The sequence below is a fragment of the Panulirus ornatus genome, chromosome 11 (genome assembly GCF_036320965.1).
Source record: "Panulirus ornatus isolate Po-2019 chromosome 11, ASM3632096v1, whole genome shotgun sequence".
Lineage (NCBI taxonomy): Eukaryota > Metazoa > Arthropoda > Malacostraca > Decapoda > Palinuridae > Panulirus > Panulirus ornatus.
The window spans coordinates 48642804-48665150 of NC_092234.1; the positions used below are offsets into that span (position 1 = coordinate 48642804).

At 36.9% G+C, this 22347-nt stretch overlaps 1 protein-coding gene across 2 annotated transcripts; it reads right to left on the reverse strand.

Annotated features, from left to right (window-relative positions):
• Nucleotides 1-955: 955 nt before the first annotated feature.
• PheRS-m (Phenylalanyl-tRNA synthetase, mitochondrial) lies at nt 956-18906 on the reverse strand. 2 transcript variants are annotated; one of them, XM_071666946.1, is made up of 10 exons: nt 18856-18906; nt 16749-16850; nt 16237-16372; nt 14976-15305; nt 12542-12673; nt 9960-10119; nt 9138-9269; nt 8562-8722; nt 5096-5218; nt 956-2555 (listed from the first exon to the last, which is right to left on the reverse strand). In XM_071666946.1, the coding sequence occupies exons 2-10, from the start codon at nt 16769-16771 to the stop codon at nt 2388-2390; spliced, it is 1365 nt and encodes a 454-aa protein (XP_071523047.1). In that variant the 5' UTR covers nt 16772-16850; nt 18856-18906; the 3' UTR covers nt 956-2387. The 2 variants fall into 2 exon arrangements, with proteins under 2 accessions (XP_071523047.1, XP_071523048.1); XM_071666947.1 differs by lacking the exon at nt 18856-18906 and adding an exon at nt 18819-18837 and having other exon boundaries at nt 1084-2555.
• Between the last annotated feature and the right edge of the window lie 3441 nt (nt 18907-22347).

Genomic DNA, 22347 nt, shown 5'->3' on the forward strand with positions numbered 1-22347 from the left:
TAAGGGTGGAGCTGGACAAAGGATAAAGGAGAAAACTAAAATGAGGGATAGAGATGGAGTGAGGATGGTGGTGGGGTGAAGGAGGTGATGGAGTGAGGGTGGGTATGGAGTGAGGGTAGATATGGAGTGAGGGTGGTGATGGGATGAGGGCAGTGGTGATAGTATCACTGTCCTAACATTTCAGAACTGGTCAATGCAAAACTAAATCTTGACCGTGGAAACCATTCATTTACAGTTGAGATGATATTGACACATAGCACAACTACAAAATTTGTGGCTGTATAAAAACTGGTCAACACACATTCTTCCATTAAGAAACCCACCTTGTTCTGTACTCATAAGGAGTTCAATATTTCCTGTACAATTCTTACAATCACTTAAACTTCCTGATCTCTGTAGAGCAGAAAAATTACTACTTTCATCCACTCGTCAGTCACGTGCTGTCTGGCACACTTTCCAGATCCACTTAATACAAGTTTCACTTTCACACTTCACTATGTCACTCATCCCTCTAACTATACCCTTAACTTTTCCAATGAGAATGTTATTGGTATTATCTCTTCCTGATTAGCAATATCTTCCTTTTCTTGACACCTAAAGCCACATCTCTTTCACCATCATTTCTAATCTTGTTCTTTACAGTACGCCAACCACTTTTTATAAACTTTACCCTTTTTCAAAAACATTCTCCAGGAGTAGTCTAATACACTCTTATTCCTTACACAGCTCTCTCTTCCACATATCATTAGCCCCTGTAATAGTTTATTATTCTCCATAAATCTGTCACTCACTTTTCTCCTGAGATCATGTTCTCATTCCTTTTGTTCCTAAACATCATCTTTTTAACATTCTATTTAAAACTTCCCTTCCACAAACCACCTTCTCTTCTCAAACAGCTTTCTTAACAAATCAGAACACAGCTCAATCTGGGGAAGGTTGCAAAAGAAACTTCATGATCATTCTTATTAAGTATTCAATACTTATTAATATTTACATATTTACATACAACATGAAGAGTGACATATCTTTAAGGTTCATAAAACAAACAATCATTCATACAACTTGGATAAGTAATGTGTACAGTATAATCTTTATATTTACTTTTCTATGAATATGTACATACAATAATATTTGCAGGGGGATTATAAAAGTCTCAAAGCTTTCTTCACAAAAACCTTGAAATGTATCAACTCAATTTTTCCATAAAAAGGTGAAAAAATACCTACTACATGAACATAATACTTCACAGCTATTCACTCTACACACTAAACCTAGGTGTTGGGAGAACCTTTACTGACTTCAGGTATGCATGTGTCATCTATCAAATATTAACTTTCTAAAGTAAGAATGTCTGGTACAGAAGCACAGACATGATTAGCAAGGAAAACAAATTACTGTTTGTTCACTGCCGAAGTTTGTGGGAGAAACAAGCTCAAATATCAAGATAGTTAAAGAGTACAGAGGGAATAAACAGAAATGTTATAGATCAGAAAGCAACAATTTTCTAATGTCCTCACTTAACAGACCAATCAGAGTGACAAAATAAAATGCTGTAACTTAACACATAAATCAACAACTCTAGAGGGTCTGCAGTCCATAAGAGCCCAAAGTATAGTCAGACGCCCTTTCCAGAGACAGTTAATGCCAACAGCTGGCAATGTCATATCTAAGGTAGTCCTGAATGATGGCCATACAAAAGTATCAAGTCATCCACCCTGTAGTACTGTGAATAACTTATATCACATCAAGGTTCTATAATTTTCCTTTGAGTGATGAGAAGATTTGTGGTTCACACTCATTGGAGTTTGGCAGGCCATATGAGCACAAATGACAAGAAATAAAGGTTCTCCTTTTCTTCCACCTTGGTTTACTGGTATGTTTTGGCAACATCCATAATGATGTAAAATTTAGTGTGCAAATATTTCTAGAGTCCATGATATCTTTAAGTTATTAATTTTTTTTTCATTCTACTTTAAGTAACAAACTCTTTACTTTCCAAATTTATCATTTCCATTAACTTTCATCTTTTTTCATCACCTCTTGTCTTCCTATACTGCATCAGTTGTCCCTGTTGAGTTTACAAACCGAGATACCTCTCATTCATTATAAGCAAACTCTAATTTCTTCAAATCTAAGCAAACAGTAAGAGCTTAGCACATAACAGATCAACCAACATGCAAATTGTCTTGATGCAATTCTTAATTTTTCAGTTAGGGAACCGAATTACAATGTGGATAAAATATGTTCACTGTATTATGCTGCTACACCCTTCTAATGAAATCAGTAATGCTAAATATGATGAAAAAAGGAAACAATGTCATATGCTGAAATTCTGAAATAAGTCACCTGATTACAAAAGTACTTATCTTGTTACCTTATACAATCAATCATCTTATGATAACATTAAGTTTTGCTACTGCTTCCTCCTCTATTTTCTTGTGCAGAATATTAACTTCCTTTTGAGTTAAAATTCTTTCCATGTGGCGATAAACTATACGGTAACAGTGGGATGTTATCTTCTTCTTTGGATGAGTAAAAGTGTCAATCAGATGAACCTGAAACAAGATTCCAGAGCAATGATGGTGATGAAGAAGTCAAGTAATATATGCATTTTTAAGCAAGGGGTGCAGAGATGGAGTGCAGTGGAGAAGTATAGTGGCTAGTGACAAGCCTGTTTGCAAATGATACTTTGCCGAGAGTAAAGAGGAGTTACAGAAGGTTGCAATGGTGTTCTATGATGTAGAAGCATAAGCAATTGAAGGTAAACATGAGCAAAGGTTTGAAAGTATAAATTTTGCTAAGTTCTATTGAGTAAGAGAAGAAAGGGTACTAAATTGTTTTAGAGATATAAGCAGAGAAAGGCTGGAATTGATGACAGAATTTAAGCACTAAGGAGTTATCTAGGTTAAGTTTAGTGATATGGAAGGAGAGATAAGAGAAAGAGCAGTACAGGGTAGATGAGTCACTGGGTCCCTTAACAGAATAATGAAGGGTAGAGGTGCAAGCATGGAAGTCAAGAAAGGATCAATGGACAGCACAGCTCTCTCGACATTGACCAATGAAGCTGAAGCACAAACATGGAATATGTCAAAAGGTCAAGAATTCAGCTTGTGGAAATGAACCATCAGAAAGGAGTATGTGATATGACGAGATGGGATAAAGGAAAAAATGAGGTGTACAAGAGAAGTGGTATAGCAAGGAATGTAAAGGAAATAAATTGTGGGATGGAAAAGTGGATGAACATGATATTTTGATGTGGTTAGGGAATGTGGAAAGAGTTCAAGATGAGGAGTTTACAATGAGAGCGTATGAAAGTGTGACTAAAAGGGTTAGTTGTGAGAGGAAGATCAACTGTGACATGGGAGAGTGGAAGAATACATGGTATGGTGTATGTGAGGGAGATATGTACAGACACTGATAAGTTTACATGAGAAAGACAGACAACAAGAGGTTTGATCGGCCTGCAACTGGGTTGTCTGGTAAAAAAAAAAAAAAAAAAGGATTTCAACTTGACAAGAAAATGTAATTCCGCTAGCAGTTTTTTTAAGCTATCACAGACTCCCCACTGCTGCTTCTGCTATGGCCACCCCCTTGATGGGAGTTTCCGGAGAGAATGGGTGTCAGATATATAGGCAGACAGATATAAAGATAGATGGCGACTTAAAGCTTAAAACAATCTCTCTAACTAAGCAACTGTGAGAAATGAGATTAAATGAGACATATTTGAATCAACAGAAGGAATTTTATGAAATATTTATGGATCTGAAGAAAGCATCTGGTACGGTTGATAGAGATGCACTGTGAAGGTGTTAAGAATATGTGACATGGGAGGAAATCTACTTTAAGCAACGAGGGTTTTTTATCTAGAGAATAAGACATGTGAGTAGGAAGGGAGGAGAATGATTCCAAGTGAAGTGGGTCTGCAGCAAGGGTATGTTGTCTCTATGAATGTCTAATCTGACTGGATGGGGAAATGTGGATAACTGAGGGTCTTGGAGAGAGGGGTGGGTCTGCAGCCTTTTTAGGGTGAGGGAACCTGAGAGGTAAGTCAGTTACTGTTTGTTTGTGACACAGCTCTAGTGGCAGACTTGCAGGTGATACTACACAAGCTAGTGTCCGAGTTTGAGAGAGTGTGTGAGAGGAGAAAGTTGAGTTAATGTGAAAATAAGTAAGGTTATTCAGCTGAGTAAGGGAGAGTCAGGTGTAAGTCTGAATGGAGTGAAACATGAGGAAGTGAAGCACTTTATACACCTGAAAATGGACATAGTAGTGGAAAGAACTATGGAGGCTGAAGTAAACCAAAGTGGATGCATTGAGGAGTAAGTGGAGAGAAAGGTCACTGTCTATGAAGAGAAAAATGAATATGTGGTCCTGATGGGAATTCATGGATGCACAGCATGGGCTTCAAATGAAAAAAAAAAAAGCTTGGAATGTGGTGGATGTGTTGGAACTGAATTGCTTGAGGACAATGTGGTGTGATAACAGTTGATTTAGTATGAAATAATAAGTGAGAGAGAGAAATGACACTGAAAGGGGTATTAACTGAAAAAGCTGAGGAGTGCTCCAATGGTTTGGACATATGGAGAGGATGAGTGAAATTATATGTATCTGAAGTGGTTGGGACAAAGAAAAAGGGGAGACCATATTGGAGCCAGAAGGATGGAGTGAAAGATGAATTAAGTGAATGAGGCCTGAACATGTATGAAAGTGCATACTGGAGAGATGATAAATATACAAGAGGTGACATGCTTTCAATGGGCTAAACCAGGGCATATGAAAAATTATCATTAATATATAACCCCAAGAACCCCTTCTTCAGAGGTTCCTGCATCTTCAAGGCAGCACTATAATCAGTGGCAGGGAAAGGTTGGACTCCTTTGGCCATTATCAATTACTTCCTGTGTAGTTACTCTACATTCATACTGTTTACTCCTAGCCTTTAAGCTTCTTTACTTGCTCCATCTACTCAAGCTTGATCACTATTTTCATCTACAGTATTAAACTATCAATAATCCTTTCATTCCTCCCAGTTACCATATGGAAAAAGAAGGATTCTATAGCAACTCTATCTTTAACATACTTCTAAACATCTTACCTGCTCCACAGTGTTGCCTCCAATGTAACGTACAATGTCATAGAAGTCTGTAGAGTCATAGTGTCCAACTGCTGGAAGCCAGAAACTGATGTCGTTGCTACACTGAGTGTACTTACTCACAGGCTGAAAATATATCCTTAAATCTGTACAGTAATCAATCACAGTATGATGATGATCATCATCATTGGATTTCTAATCTTGACTCCACTTCAGTCTCAATTTGACAGCAGAGTTCTCACAATCCTTAACCTTTGAATTGGGAGACAAAGTGAACAGACTCTTTCATACTAGATAGAACAACTCAAAAAGTCAACTTTGAGCCTCTGAAAAGCACATTTTTCAGCAAGAATCCTCATTTGTGATTAACACCACATAGTTCTCTCACAAGCTGTCAGATTAACATAGGCAAGGGAGGAGAATACATGGTTATGCATCCTAAATTCACAGTTAATGCTCCCCAAAAATGCTTCACTACAGTATTATGTGTTCTCAGGGTGGTCTGAGAAGTCTTCATGGAACCAAAGTCATCATCACCAATCCAGTGATACCCATCTCTCACAACTAGGTATGATGTCACACAAAAAAATCCTTCCCATTTTTCTGAGATATATACCATAGTCTTAGGACTCTAAAGGTCAAAGAAAAGTGAGCCAAACTCTAAGAGGAAAGGTGGCATGGCCCTAAACCACTACCATCATGAATATCCAAACTCCTTGAAAAACATCCAAAACAAAAGCAAGACATCTCTCACCTTTACAGAAAGGCTTTAAACCCAAACACTTCAATCTACCTAAATTTGCTTCATAATGCTCTAAAACTGAACAAGACACCTACTCACAACATGAATATATTAAATTTCGTTCTAACTGCAGATGAGGATCTAGTAAAAGATATTAAATTTGGAGAAATATTTGGTACATGTGATCATTGACAAATTACTTTTGAGGTTACTTTCAACACTGGATGTAATGTTGGTCAACATGGTAGTCATGAATAATATCAGATTTTAAACTTGCAAATTTTAATGTGCTCCACAACACTCTTGAAAAGCAAACCTGGGATGATATGGTCAGTGAGATCGAGATGAATGTAGCTTGGAAAAGCTTCAATAAAACCTTCACAGCAGTAGAAGAAATATATTTGCCAATGCATAGCAGACATTCTTTTTCTTTAATGAAGTCAAGGTATGGAATGGTGAAATAAATGAGTGCCTGTTGTCTAAGAAAGTAGCTCATAAGAAACTCAAAAACACCAATATGATACAGAAAGTTTTGTAAACACACATAAAGGTAGAAGTTATATGATTCAGTAAACCCCAATATTGAACTTGTATTGCTGAAAATGCCAACTGAAACCCTGTTATGTTACTGTTATGTCATAAGATAAGGTGCATTACTCATTCAACTGGTACATTAATTATGGAAAATGGTGACAGTTTGAGACAACGAAGCCATGCCAAAAATCTGTACTTATGATCAAAGACACAACCAATGTCCTATATCCAGTTTCAGTGATTAGAGAGAACATTCTGCAACAAACTGAGATAAAAGCTGAAGAAATACAATTGGCAATAACCAGAATGAAAATATAAAATGGCAGGTCCTGATAAGTTTTATCCAAGGACAATAAATGTGGCAGAAACTCAGATAGTTAACCCCTTGTTTGCCCTTTTTAATAGGCCAATTGCACTGGGAAATGTTCCAGAAGAATGGAAGTTTGCCAGTGTAACAATGATATTCAAAGAAGAATGCTAACAACTACACTATGGAGGTCTCTACCCATCTTTGTCCTAATATACTCAATATACTCTAATCTCTCCTTTCACACACTTCTTAGTGCATTCAGAACCTTAGGCTACCTCTCCCACCTTATGACTTTGTTTACCCACCATGGTTTTGTTCGTTGCCCTGTCCACTCCCAGGTAACTAAAGTATGCCATTCTATATATGCATTTCTTTTAATGTCTAATTGCCTCTCCCACCTTACTAAGGTAGAATCAGGAAGAATGAACAAAGGCCTCATTTCAACATATCCATTTTCCAGTTTCCACATATAATGTGCCATAAGTGCCTTCTATTCACAATCAAGGCCCACAGATTACTCTTTAGTCAATATATCAAGTATGATAAAAAAAATCTAGCTGTAATTTAGTTGGTACACTAACCTGAAGAGAACACCTTAGAGAACTTAAAAGCATATCACAAAGTAGGTATCAAATTCATTAAACATGATAAAACTTACTTTATACTGTACATCTGTTGTTGGATCATCAAACTTGAACTGGGAGAGAAAACCTGAATCTGTGGACCAGAAGAGCCTTATGTCTGTTTGCCCTTTTTAATAGGCCAATTGCACTGGGAAATGTTCCAGAAGAAGGGAAGTTTGCCAGTGTAACAATGATATTCAAAGAAGAATGCTAACAACTACACTATGGAGGTCTCTACCCACATGGATTTGTTCGTTGCCCTGTCCACTCCCAGGTAACTAAAGTATGCCATTCTATATATGCATTTCTTTTAATGTCTAATTGCCTCTCCCACCTTACTAAAGTAGAATCAGGAAGAATGAACAAAGGCCTCATTTTAACATATTCATTTTCCAGTTTCCACATATGATGTGCCATAAGTGCCTTCTATTCACAATCAAGGCCCACAGATTACTCTTTGGTCAATATATCAAGTATGATAAAAAAAATCTAGCTGTAATTTAGTTGGTACACTAACCTGAAGAGAACACCTTAGAGAACTTAAAAGCATATCACAAAGTAGGTATCAAATTCATTAAACATGATAAAACTTACTTTATACTGTACATCTGTTGTTGGATCATCAAACTTGAACTGGGAGAAAAAACCTGAATCTGTGGACCAGAAGAGCCTTATGTCTGTTTGCCCTTTTTAATAGGCCAATTGCACTGGGAAATGTTCCAGAAGAATGGAAGTTTGCCAGTGTAACAATGATGTTCAAAGAAGAATGCTAACAACTACACTATGGAGGTCTCTACCCATCTTTGTCCTAATATACTCAATATACTCTAATCTCTCCTTTCACACACTTCTTAGTGCATTCAGAACCTTAGGCTGCCTCTCCCACCTTATGACTTTGTTTACCCACCATGGTTTTGTTCGTTGCCCTGTCCACTCCCAGGTAACTAAAGTATGCCATTCTATATATGCATTTCTTTTAATGTCTAATTGCCTCTCCCACCTTACTAAGGTAGAATCAGGAAGAATGAACAAAGGCCTCATTTTAACATATCCATTTTCCAGTTTCCACATATGATGTGCCATAAGTGCCTTCTATTCACAATCAAGGCCCACAGATTACTCTTTGGTCAATATATCAAGTATGATAAAAAAAATCTAGCTGTAATTTAGTTGGTACACTAACCTGAAGAGAACACCTTAGAGAACTTAAAAGCATATCACAAAGTAGGTATCAAATTCATTAAACATGATAAAACTTACTTTATACTGTACATCTGTTGTTGGATCATCAAACTTGAACTGGGAGAGAAAACCTGAATCTGTGGACCAGAAGAGCCTTATGTCTGGAATGCCATATAACTTCATGGCCCAACGTTCTAACCCTAAACCAAAGGCCCAGCCAATCTTGTCCTGAACACCACCTAAAACACAAAGAACTGTAATAAGGTAATATTCAAATATCAGTGCTCCAATCCATACATAAGCACATAATGAAACTGAATTCCTGAAAATTTATAAACACTTCCTTATAATGTATTAGTTTATCTAAAAACATATTCCAAGTGGAAGATATTAATCTACATATGACTTCATTTAGGGTATACAAAAACAGTATGATTGCAAAGGTACCCATTCATCATCGGAATGGGTATGTGATATGGAAAGCAGTGGAGCAGTAAAGAATATGTGGTTTTCACAATAATTGATTCTCTTTGGGGGAGGACTCTCTGACTGTAATGAGGAAAACTGATCTGTCAGCAGTGTTTGTGCTTTGCATATTCCTTGGACAAAAGGAAAAGGAGACATAAAATTTCGGCAGGTAGTTTCTAGACTTACAGTTGACAAGGATCTCCTGCTCAATGACACCACAGCCCAGTAGTTCCACCCAGTCATCACCGATCTTTACTTCCAACTCCCAAGATGGGTGTGTAAATGGAAAATAGGCATCCACCCACCTTGCTTCAACATCTGTAAAGAGTTCATAATATAGGAAAATGAGTTTGCCTTATGATAAATCCATAGGAATCATGATATACCTTCACATTACCATTAAATCTATATAATGCATATTCTCAATCATATTCTTTCAAATCCAAATTTGGTCAGGCTGATCATTATGCATTTTCACGTTATGCATCAGAAGAGATGGATGAAGGTAAGTATGAATATGCACATGTGTTTTTATGTATATGTGTTTATGCTGATATGTATATGTGTGTATACGTGCATGTATGGGAGTTTATGTATATATATGTGCATATGAGTAGATGGGCCATTCTTCATCTGTTTCCTGGTGCAACCCCACCCCACAGTTAACAGTACTGCTACCCCCTGCTTTAGCAAGGTAGCTCCAAGAAAAGAGACAAAAAAGGCCACATTCGTTCACACTCAGTCTCTAGCTGTCTAGCTGTCATGTGTAATGCACCGAAACCACAGCTCTCTATCCACACCCAGGCCCCACAGACCTTTCCATGGTTTACCCCATATATTTCACATGCCCAGGTTCTGAGAATTATCACATTTTTAGCCTGCCTGACCTGTGAGAAAATTTCTGCTGAAGTGGATATCCTCTTCCCTGATTAACCTAAGTAGATGAGGTCTTTCTGTACTTAAATTTATATGTATTATCCTAACTCGTGTACATTTTTGGTTTTATACCTTGGCCAAACAATGTAGCTGCCAACCCAAGCAAACAGCCCTTTAGATCACTCTCTAGAAGCTGCACAGCTTCAGCATAGTGAACTCCTTGTCTTTCCTTTGTCCGTTCTGCATTCTCAAACAGCTTAAAGTTATCCATGTTCTGATGACGACCAAATACCTGTAGGGGTATATTCATTAACTTTCATCAAATGAACACTAACAGTATGTATTTCAAAATGATAATCATACTTCAAGGAACTCAATATATTTCTACAACAGTCCTATACTATTAAGTACAACCCCTAGTAATGCTTATCATGAATGTGCATCATTCATAACAGCACAAAACATTTACACAGCAAAATGAGTGGATCTTCCCTGCCATAAAAGGCTCACAGCAAATGTTTCTTCCTCTAGTCCTGGACAAGCTGAAACAGGTGAATCTATGAGAACAGGGTGGTAATAATGCTAACAAGTTGCTCCCAGCAACTTGTTAGCATTATTATGCTCCCATCTCCCTGGGACTAAGTTGTGGGAGCCACATGTGTACCAAAATTTCAACAACAGTCAACAAAACTGAACAAGGAACTGAGGGAGAATTGATCAAACAACTGGAATTTACTTTGCTTAAAAAAGAGAAGGTTAAGAGGTGATCTACTTCAAGTATTCAAAATCATCAAAAGTTTTGATATTAATGATCTATCACTTTAGTTAAGACTTAATGCATCTGATTTCTCAATGTAATGGGTACAAACTCATGGTCAAACATTTTACCTTGAATGAGGCAACACACTTTTTCTTTAACTGGACTATCAACATAAGGAACAATTTGCCAAGTGGAGACTTGAAAGCAGTGCTATACATACATTTAAGAACAAACTTGATAAATATTTTGCTTCAGATCCATAACCTACATTATTTTGCCTCCTGAGTCACAGTGACAACTGCAGGTTATTTTCTTTGAATTAACTGTATACTCTCTACTTTTACCAAACTAATCTGTGAGTTTCTGATATCTTTCACTATCACAAACAGCCCTGAAAGGGCCCAGTGGTCTGTTGCAGTTTGAATTCTTTTTAGATTCCTTTGTATTCTCATTCATTTATTATACTTTGTCGCTGTCTCCCGCATTAGCGAGGTAGCACAAGGAAACAGACGAAATAATGGCCCAACCCAACCACATACACATGTATATACACAACGCCCATGTACACATATATACATACCTACACATTTCAACGTATACATACATATGCATATATACACATGTACATATTAATACTTGCTGCCTTCATCCATTCCCGTCACAACCTCATCACACATGAAATGGCACCCCCTCCCCCCTTCTTCCTTTGTATAACCTAAAGTATTCTAATATGCTTTGTAGGGCCAACAGAGAACACAGTATGAAGCAAAATATTATGAAAAACTTTAAAGATATTATAAACTCAAAGCTTAGTCTCATGACTTACAGGTCTCAAAACATCATCAATTCTTCTTTATCATAGCACAAGCTAATGCAATACAGCATGAGCCTAACTGCAGCTGGGTGAATGCTGTGGAGTTACAATGCTGTACATGCCACTTTGCACAATGCTTGATATTATTTGCTATCTGTTGCCCTAAAAAGCATTATGGATTATTTCCCATTATCATTCTTAATAAAGAAGCCTTTCACTGTTATATTTCATTTTCAAAACAAGATTTTCAAGCTAAAAAGTAACCCATATTATTTGTCATTTTTCTTAAAAAACAGTTTTGGTTTTTCTTCATTGTTCATCATATTTTTCATGATATAAAGAGTAAGTACAAAAATACAGTATCCTAATATACAGACTGAAGAACACTTAATTACACCATTCTCATTAAAAACTACATAAGAAATATAAAATCACAGAAAAGAAAATCAATCCATAGAATGAGAAAAAGCCAGTCAGGTTGTCCCGATAGCAAGTCTTCCTACAGAACTGATAGCTCTAATTGGCTGGAAGCAAGTGGACTGAAGATAGAAGCACTGTGGCAGCTGCTGAGTGGTGAAGGGCAGGCAGAGAATGAATAAAGGCCACGATCACATTTAAGTGTACATGGAAGGATATGTGAAGGGCTGACCCACATATATTCTTATAGTATATAATCTCGTGTTTGCAAACCAGGCTGCAGAGGAGAGAAATAAAGACCATTACTTACCTCAATGAAGGGAGGGTGGAGGGGGGATGCTATTTCCTGTGTGGCAGGGTAACAACAGGAATGGATGAATTCAAGCAAGTATGGATATGTACATGTGTACATATATATATGTGTGTGTATGGATAGGGGAGAAACAATACTTCCCACGTATTCCCTGCGTGTCGTAGGAGGCGACTAAAAGGGGAGGGAGCGGGGGGCTGGAAATCCTCCCCCTCTCGTTTTTTTTTAATTTTCTAAAAGAAGGAACAGAGAAGGGGGCCAGGTGAGGATATTCCCTCAAAGGCCCAGTCCTCTGTTCTTAATGCCACCTCGCTAATGCGGGAAATGGATATGAGCCTTTCTTTGTCTGTTTCCTGGTGTTACCTCACTGACACAGGAAACCGATTAAGTATAACAATAATATTAATACTTACTTCTTGTTTGGTGCACAACCTTACACCCTCCAGCTGATGGAATACAGGGTAGTGAGAAGCATCTATTTCATCCCGTCTGTAGACATCTCCAATAACCAAGAAGTTATCGAAGCCCATGCTAATCAACTCACACTAAAATAACCAACAGAAAGATCTATCAGTATTACACAAAAACTGTATTCATTTAAAGCACTTATCATTACCAATGTTACAATGTTATATATTCCTGAAAAATGCTGTTACAAAAACATAATATCATTGTATGGATGCTTTAAGGAGCCTAAGAATGGTTATCAGTACTTCCTTGAAGCACAAAATCATAAAAAGATATAAATTTTCAAAATATCTTGTATATATAACATAGAATTTCTACAATATTTGGTGCACATTATATGAATTACCTAACAGCCTAACCTTGTACAATATCTTTTTTCATTGTCACCAAGAGTGAATAGACAAAACAAGTCCCAGTCAAGGCCATCTAGGGTGGAAAGAAAAAAGAGAGACAAAGAATGAAGGTATTACTAAGGGCTCTGTACAGCTGACTTTTAAAGATGTAATTATTGTAAGAAGAGGGAAAGATGAATGGAGAAGAACTCCACAGCTTTGATATTTGAGAATAGGAGGTATTATAACATTCAATCCACAAAAGGCCAACCTCATTGGAGAAAATTATGAAATAAGAGCCAAAAACATGCTTTGAGTCCAAGCCCTTTTGGAAGGGATATGAGCATACAGCTCATAAGAGCAGTGGCAAAAATAATATTGCTGAAGAGAGGGAGAGGGCAGCAACATCACAGCATACAGAAAGGAATAACTGCAGAGAGGTGATACCTGAAGAATTAATGAGATATTGGCTTCTGATTCCAATCTCACTAACAGAGAAATGGGTGAAACACCATCCCTAAATAAGCAAGCAGTACTCCATACAAGGATAAATAAAACACCTGTATGCATAAAATAACGGCCCAGAAGAAAATCAATCAAAACACCACTATCTTTGGAAAGCAGACTTTGTGATGCTGAGCATGTAGTTTTCATAAGAGTTTATATAGTTATGGGCAACATGTTTATATCATTACAAGGCTGAATGCTATGTTTTGAAGCTGAACAGATGATATTGTGTGAGACTTAGCACAATATACCAGAACAGGAAGAAACTGCGTATTAGCAATATCGCATTTAACCCCATTACCAGATACTGCACGGGTCCATCCAAACTGAGGGAGGGGGGTATGTTAAGTTTCAGAAAGAGAATGAGTTTTAGAATGAAGAAAGGGGAAAGGAAAGTAAGCTGATGTGAGTAAAGTGAAATCATCAGCATAACAATGACAAAGGTCAGAAGTTAATGAGAGAAGATAATCCATGGAAAGAACAGAGAGAGTAAACAATAAGACAGAATCCTGAGACACCACCTTTGACAGGATAAGAGCATATATTCACTCCTTCAATAGTTACATTGCAATAGATCAGCCAGAGAGAAAAAAAGAAACACAAAACCCAAAGAAGTAAGGGCAAAGACCTGTGCTACACCCCATCAAATATAGTGAGGATACCAAGGGACACAACAAATTTCACTAAAATCCCTGCAAAGCAGACCAGAGGTTAATTCAATAGGAGAAAAGATCACAACTACACTTCATACTGCATAAAACCTATACAGGTACAGGCTTTGATCACTTAAAACCCTTTTCACTTCATCCTTCCATCTTCAATTTGGTTCTCCCTTCTCTCTGTTCCCTTCACTTCTGACACATATATCTCTTTGTCAACCCTCTCCCTACTTATTCTCTCCATCTGTTTTAACCATTTGAGCACATCCTCTTCAGCGCTCTGAACCACACTTTTTTTTATCACTACATCACTGTCTTACCCTTCATCAATTACTCAAGTCAAAACATCTCACACCACATTTGTCCTCAAACATTTAATTTCCAGCACTTCTAGTCTCCTCCACACATCCTCATCTATAGCCCATGCCTTGCATCCATGTAACATTGCTAGGAGTACTGTATCTTTAAACATACCCAGGAATGCAGTGTTATCAAGGGCCTTCACTCCCACAAGGTGTCCATCCAACACTGCTCCCACAGGGAGTTCAGCTTCGAAGCTGCACAAGCCCCACAAGAGATGTATAAACATACATATATATACTTATCATCCTTGGGGATAGGGGAGAAAGAATACTTCCCAGGTATTCCCTGCGTGTCATAGAAGGTGACTAAAAGGGGAGGGGGCGGGGGGTTGGAAATCCTTTCCTCCAGTTTATAATTTTCCACAAGAAGGAACGGAGAGGTGGGGCAAGTGAGGATATACCATCTATGGCTTACTCTTCTGTTCTTAACGCTAACGCCTGATAAGACGAATATGTATGAAAAAAAATATATATACATATCTATACTTGGAAACCATGAAATTTTCCATTAACACTTACCTGGTGGGCACTTGTATGAGCACGCAGGAGATGCCCTTCACTGATATAGTAGTTGTCAGATTTTCTTCTACTTACATGATCCTTGGGAATCAGTAAGGAGTCAAAGTTCTGATAAGTTGTAACAACTGGGTGTAACTGATTGTGGACAGAAAAAAGGGGATTGCCACGAGATGAAATGTATTTTTTGTACATGTATTGAATAATCCGTTGACAAATATGATTAAGTGGATGGTACTTCTGTAGATGGATATTTTGTCCAACATGTGTGAGTAGATGAGGTGTTATATTGGTCATGTCATCAGCGACATACTCTTTTCCTGCCACTGTCACCTGTGAGGGGGGAAAACATTTTACTTTAGGAAAAAGTTTCAATGCAGGAGCAGGAAAGTCACCCCTCTCCCACCAAGGTTTGAAAAATTCAAATTCCCCCATCCCATTTAATGGCAAAATCTTAAAAAAACACCTGGAAAAATGACACCTCCCTCCAGATTTTCTTACCACACACAATCAGCCCTTCCACACCTTCAACTTGCCTCACTGTTGGACCAAATGTATATCCTTCCCCATTACCTCACAATATTTGCTTCTTGCCATAGCAAACTTTTTCCTTACACTTTCTTACCAACACCCTATACTGTTACACCTACACCCTCTTCAATCACACCTGTCATAATGACATTCCATCCTGCCATTCAGATAAACGAATCAAATTTTACCCTTTAACCTGGCACTATATGCATTTTCTCTTATTAGCAGCCCACTTTCTACTAGCCATGAAATTTCATTGAAACTATAAAACAACCAAATTAAACAATAACCGAAAAACAATGTTAGATAATGAAATCAAAATATCACAAATCTACAATAACATGCTTTAGAACACAGTACCAGTTCCATACCAGCACTTTTTTTTAACAATCATTATTGCACTACATATCAAGAATCCCTAATAAACACAAGCTTACTCCTAAGATTATTGATAATTAGAGATGACCTCTCTTCTACATAATCAATTATTCCTTCACTGAAGAAAAAGCAAACTACAATATACTGCATAGCTTAAAGAATACATAAACTACAAAGATCATTCCTAACATATGTGAGTGAGATGATCTGATGATGGACATCTATGAGCAGTGTGTATCAATGAAGGAAACTACAGAATCTTGACAAGATTATCATATGTCGAAGTAGCTGCGTGGGTTATACCCCTTTTACAACATGAAAGGGTTTGTATGGTACTAGCTGACTGAAAAGTTACCTGTTCTCCATGTTTGTATAAACTCTTGACAGAATAATTTCTGCATGAAAATGTCAGCCATGAAGAATGCAGATGCTTTGATACAGATGACTGCGAGACTAATGACGTTCCCCTTCTGCTGCACCTCAGAAGAAACCTGTCAATTAAGAAACCATAACCTTTAGCTCCTGTGATTGAACAGTTAACAAAAAAATTCCAAATTACACTGAACAATTAAGATAATATAAGGAATTTCATCTTCATTCTTGAGCCAAAGTCATTGAGGTGAAAGGCATATACAACATACGGCTTGTGTATAGTGAAAAACATTTCATCCCGGAAAAACAGCACACCTAGACAAAAGCTCCTTCAGGCTTTAGGTGGTCAGCTCTCACTTGTTCATTGAAATTACAAGAAAACCTTTCTGGATTAATAAGAACTGGATTACCGACCCAAAGCCATATGGCAAATATGATAACAGACTCATCAAGACCTTGTTAAAACACTGCCAACACAATTTTAGTGAAGTTTACCCATATGGAAATATTGATGCCATATCCTGCAGCACTTGTAAAAGCTTGTTACTTGTGTTATTTCATTGTATTCTTGACAACAGTAACCAGCCAGGGTACAAACTGTAAAAGAGTAATATTACAGGTATTTAGTATGCAGCATTTGGTTTGTGTCTCAATATATACTTCTTTGAAATAATCACCTCAAACATACTAATTATGACTAATATTAACATACTTCTTATAGCCCCTTATCACTGAATATACATACTTTTCCTACTGAAAGTGTTTTACTCCTCAAGAATTTGATAAATTTATCATAGAACTTTAAAAAAGTATTACCAAAAAATAAAACTAACTCCAAAGCAAGTCATAAGAGAAGAGTTCTTTTCCATATCTATTTTGTTCGACTTATGCTCCTTGCCTGTGAACTGAAGTCTGACAGAGGCATTCATTTACACTTCCTTTTGGGTTTTTTAAGTTTATGTGTTTGTTTTGAGATTACTGCATTGTTCAGTATTCATAATAATTTTGTTTTTTACATTTTGTGGTTGCAAAATGATTATCAGGTAAACTGTACTGTAAAAGTTACAGAAGCAATAACACTAGAATACATGATCAAAAGAACCTATGAAAACCTCACTTAACTTCAACTAACAACTAAGCTATATCTTAATGTTCAAATTTATAGTCAACACTCTATGAAAGACCTCTCAATCTTCTTTCTGCCACAGTGGTTGCATATGGATGGAGGAAGCAAACATATTCAGTGAACACAAAACACACTAATCAAACTACCCAGCAACTGATAGAATTGAAAATTCACAATTACCTTACAAACAAAATGAAAAATGAGGTAAAGTCAAGGTGCTATGGGAACTTGATTTCTTGAAGTACTTTTAGCCCAAATTTTCCCATGTCATCACAGCCCTCCCATTAGAATTACCTACTGTCATAGAGATATGAAGTTAAACTTCAAATCAAGATTCCCTGGTCTAAATCACATCTTCTAGGGATTAGATCACTAATTCACGGTGCTTTTCTATCAATTAATTCTGAGGTTCCCTAAACTGGAACTTTACCATAGCAAGTCTACACTTAAATATTAAGAGAGAATATTTGATATAAGTCTAGTTTAGCTTCACATCAAAACTAGCTTTGGTAATGGCTACCTATGTTTTAGAAGTTTTATATAATTCACTGCGATTACAATAACTGTGGAATACGATCTGGGTTTGGCTACGGATGAGAGGCCCTGATTTTGATGCATATCATGCAACAGATATACATTGGATGTGAGCAAATGAAGCTGTTCTTCATCTATATGTGGCACTACCTCACTAAGCAGGAAACAAGTATGATAAATGAGTAGATAATGTAATAATTGTTATGTAAACCATGGAAAATGGAGGAGCTATGTAGAAATACACAATACACTTCTTAAATACCAATGGACACTATGCAAACATTGTTGCCAAAATGACAATGAAAATACCAGTATAGCACCATCTTGTTAGTCGTCTGATGAGGATCATGCTGTGTCATTTGTGTGGTTACATCCAATGCCATGTTGGCAGTGCATTCTCATGAGGATGACTGATATATTTCGACAAGGCTATTGTACTAAAATTAAATTTCAACTGCTAGGGAGGTTCTCATATATTCTTTTGACCTTATATTTGTGTATTACCTACTTAAACTCTAATCAACCCCATATTTTCCAAGTTATACTAATGTCATCATATTCTATATCTTATATTAAAATATATTATTCCTTGTCATGCTCCTCAGGCATTCCAATTACCACATGGAATAATATAATGTACATCAACCACTAGTAGCCACATTCTAAAGCCTAGGGATTCGATGAGCTAAACTCTAGTTTTACTGAATGTCACTATAATACAGCCAGACTCATCTGTCTGGCGACAATATATCGTTAATTACTACTTTAATATACTATGATATATCATCACTACGTTAATATACTATGATATATCAAACATATCAATCAGGTTAAATAGTTGATGACAACTTTTTATGACATTCAGCGAATAACATTTCACTTAAATGCAAAAATGTCCATCTAACAAGGAAGCTGAGAAATGATGAGGTCCAAATAACATACTCTAGACACCCGGCTACCGGTGTTGGCCACGATGTAAACAAACACAAGCTTCAGTTCTTGGATTTCTTCAACCAATAATTCGGATTTCAAGCTAGATTATCCTTATGAAAATACAGTAACTAGAGTATCTAAAATGATAGCAATACTACTACTACTACTAATAATAATAATAATGATAACATTGATAATGATTATAAGACATATTTTTTCCTAACAGGATTTTCAGTCATTGAACACTATTAGAGTTTACCACGCTTTGGTATATAATTAAAAAAAAAATACTGCGATAAACGTGATTATCAAAGAGTGACAGATTCAATTTTAAATGAATTTAGAAAACCACTCTTCTAAGAGACAATGACGATAATATTTTTCTGTTGCGTCAAATTACTCTCGCCTAAAGGCTGTTCATATCGCATCCAAGGAATCCGGTGCAGATGTTGACCGGATGTTGAGCACATGCAAATCACTCGTCCAAAACAATCCCACATGTTAAGATCAGCTGGCAGTGGAGACCCGCGAAATATAAACTTGCAAAGGTTTCGGTAAGATCAACCCGAAAATAACAGTGTATACCATCCAGATTGGCTAAGTTGTGTTCAAATGAGCTGGTAGAAAAATTTCTTAATATAATGGGAGGGGTTTCATAGCCAGTCAAAGAGAAAGACAATTATTGTGATCTCACCAAATTGGTTTCCCAAATATAGCCATATATCATACATGTACTCGTATTTGTATAATAGTATAAGTCCTTATAACAGCACTCCCATAATATGCCTCTTTGGCAAATGGTACCACCTCGTTGTTTTAGAAGTTGTTTTGTGTACTTTCCTTTATGCTCAAATGATGAAAATACGCCATAATAGTAGTGTAATTCCCTCCTTAACAATCACGTATGGAAGTCGGTCCGCTCTTATAAGTAATATATAAGTATCACCGAGTTATGATGATGCGACTGCTATTATGATATCCCTTTCGATGATTTATAACTTCAGTAGCCAATAGATATATACATACATGAAATGGATAGAGGAAATCATCTCAGTTTTGATCTCCGTTGTGTGATGGTGAATATCCACAGAGTTACTTAGCAAAGCAAACAGCAGAACAGATCAGTGGGTTCTTCCTAGACTTTGATGTTGCGTGAAATGGGAAGCATAACATTTGTGGACTTCATATTTACTAGGGCGCAAAAATTGTCAAACAAGGATTTGAGGTTTTAGTTGATATTCTGGTTGCATTGCTGGAGTGGTATGATTGAAGGGGCACGGAAACATGTTAAACAACAACAGTGGTTTAGTGATTAAGACACATAAGATGAATTAAATACCCCAGGGTCACAAGATAGTGTAGCAGTCATCAGAGACGTTGGCTGTTTCCAGAGTTCCAAGATTTTACTGGTGCTCAAAAGCGCCACATTCTGTCACCTAGAATGCGTTGGCTTTCGTACGTAGCAAGTGTTGGGGAACCTTTGCAGTTGTATCTCAGCGATCTCCACTTCCAGTACCCAAAGAAGTATATTGCAACTTCTGTAGCACATGAAGTTACATATTCCCAAATGGAGGTAGTACTTCTGCTTTTTGGACGTGACGTTGCCCCAGGTTTATCCAGTTGAACTTATTATCTCAAAAGTGAGAGCGTTGTGATAACCTCATTGCATGGACAAGTGTGCGAGTTGTACAAAGATGTACTTAATATATATATATATATATATATATATATATATATATATATATATATATATATATATATATATATATATATATATATATATATATATATATATATATATATGTATGTATATTTGCGTGTGTGGACATATGTATATACATGTGTATGGGGGGGGGTTGGGCCATTTCTTTCGTCTGTTTCCTTGCGCTACCTCGCAAACGCGGGAGACAGCGACAAAGTATAATAAATAAATATAAAAATATATATATATATATATATATATATATATATATATATATATATATATATATATATATATATATATATATGGGTATGTTTGAAGTAATAGTGGTTCCAATAATGTTATATGGTTGCGAGGCGTGGGCTATAGATAGGGTTGTTTGGTCTCCCATTTCTCATTGTTCCCTGCACCTCAGACACATATATTGTCTTTGTCAATCTTTCCTCACTAATTCTCTCCATATGTCCACACCATTTCAACACACCCTCTTCTGTTCTCTCAACCACACACTTTTTATTTCCACACACCTCTCTTACCTTTTCATTACTTATTTGATCAAACCACCTCACACCACATATTGTCCTCAAACATTTCATTTCCAACACTTCCACCCTCCTCCATACTACCCTGTCTATAGCCCATGCCTTGCAACCATATAATATTGTTGGAACTACTATTCCTTCAAACATACCCAATTTTGCTCTCCATGATCTCTCCTTCCACACATTCTTCATCGCTCCCCGAACCTTCGCCCCCTCCCCCACCCTATGACTCGCTTTCGCTTCCATGATTCCATTTGTTGCTAAGTCTACTCCCAGATATCTAAAACACCTCACTTCCTCCACTTTTTTTCCATTCAAACTTACAAGCCAACTTATTTGTCCCTCAACCTACTGAACATAATAACCTTGCTCTTATTCACATTTTAAAGGCATGAAATATCCAAGATCAATCAGTACAGTATTCACCCTGTCTTGTGGGGGTACAAGAGCTATAGACTGAGCAGGGCCCCATTCATCTGGCTCTGGGTAAAGGCTATAAGATAGAACATTAATTTTATGTTTGAAAATTCCCTTCCATATGTTCACTGTAAGAGATATATATAACAAATATAACCAAGGTTGCTTAATCTTTGCATGCCTGTTTTCATTTATGAACTGGTTTTCTCTTACATTTACCCTACATGTATTTGCTTGTATGCAGTAGAATTTATACTGATGTCATTGCACTCCTCTTATGACACATAGGTATTTGTGGTTAACTGCAGTACTGAAAATATACGATATACTAATCTTCTGTGATTTTCTAGGTAAAGCAAGTCCAAGAAAACCCAGAGTCACCTCCAACCTTCTGCAATCCAAGCTGCATATTAAGAGTTCATTAAAGAAGGTGAGACCTGCATATTTCAAATGTTTACAGCCTGCAGAGATGATTAAGCGAGCAGCAGAATACCAAAGTGGGGTACAACTAAACTTTTTTAAATCTCAGATAAGGTTGGAAGGAGGAAGGCAAAGGGGAAGGCGGTACACAAAGTCTGATAGGTCTTTTGCGTTAGGCCTGTACCATAGAAGCCCTAAGGCCTATGAGTATATGTCTAAAATATTTGTTCTGCCAATTACAGGGATGATGAGATCATAGGTACATAATGTACACTTTGCAACAAGATAGAATGATAATGCGTTTCATCTGTTAAAAGAAAAAGCACAAGCTATGGATAACAGAGACAGGGTTTGCAGCTTATTTGATGCAATATCCATAAATAGTGGAATGTACCATAACAAGCAAAGATAAGGTAGTTG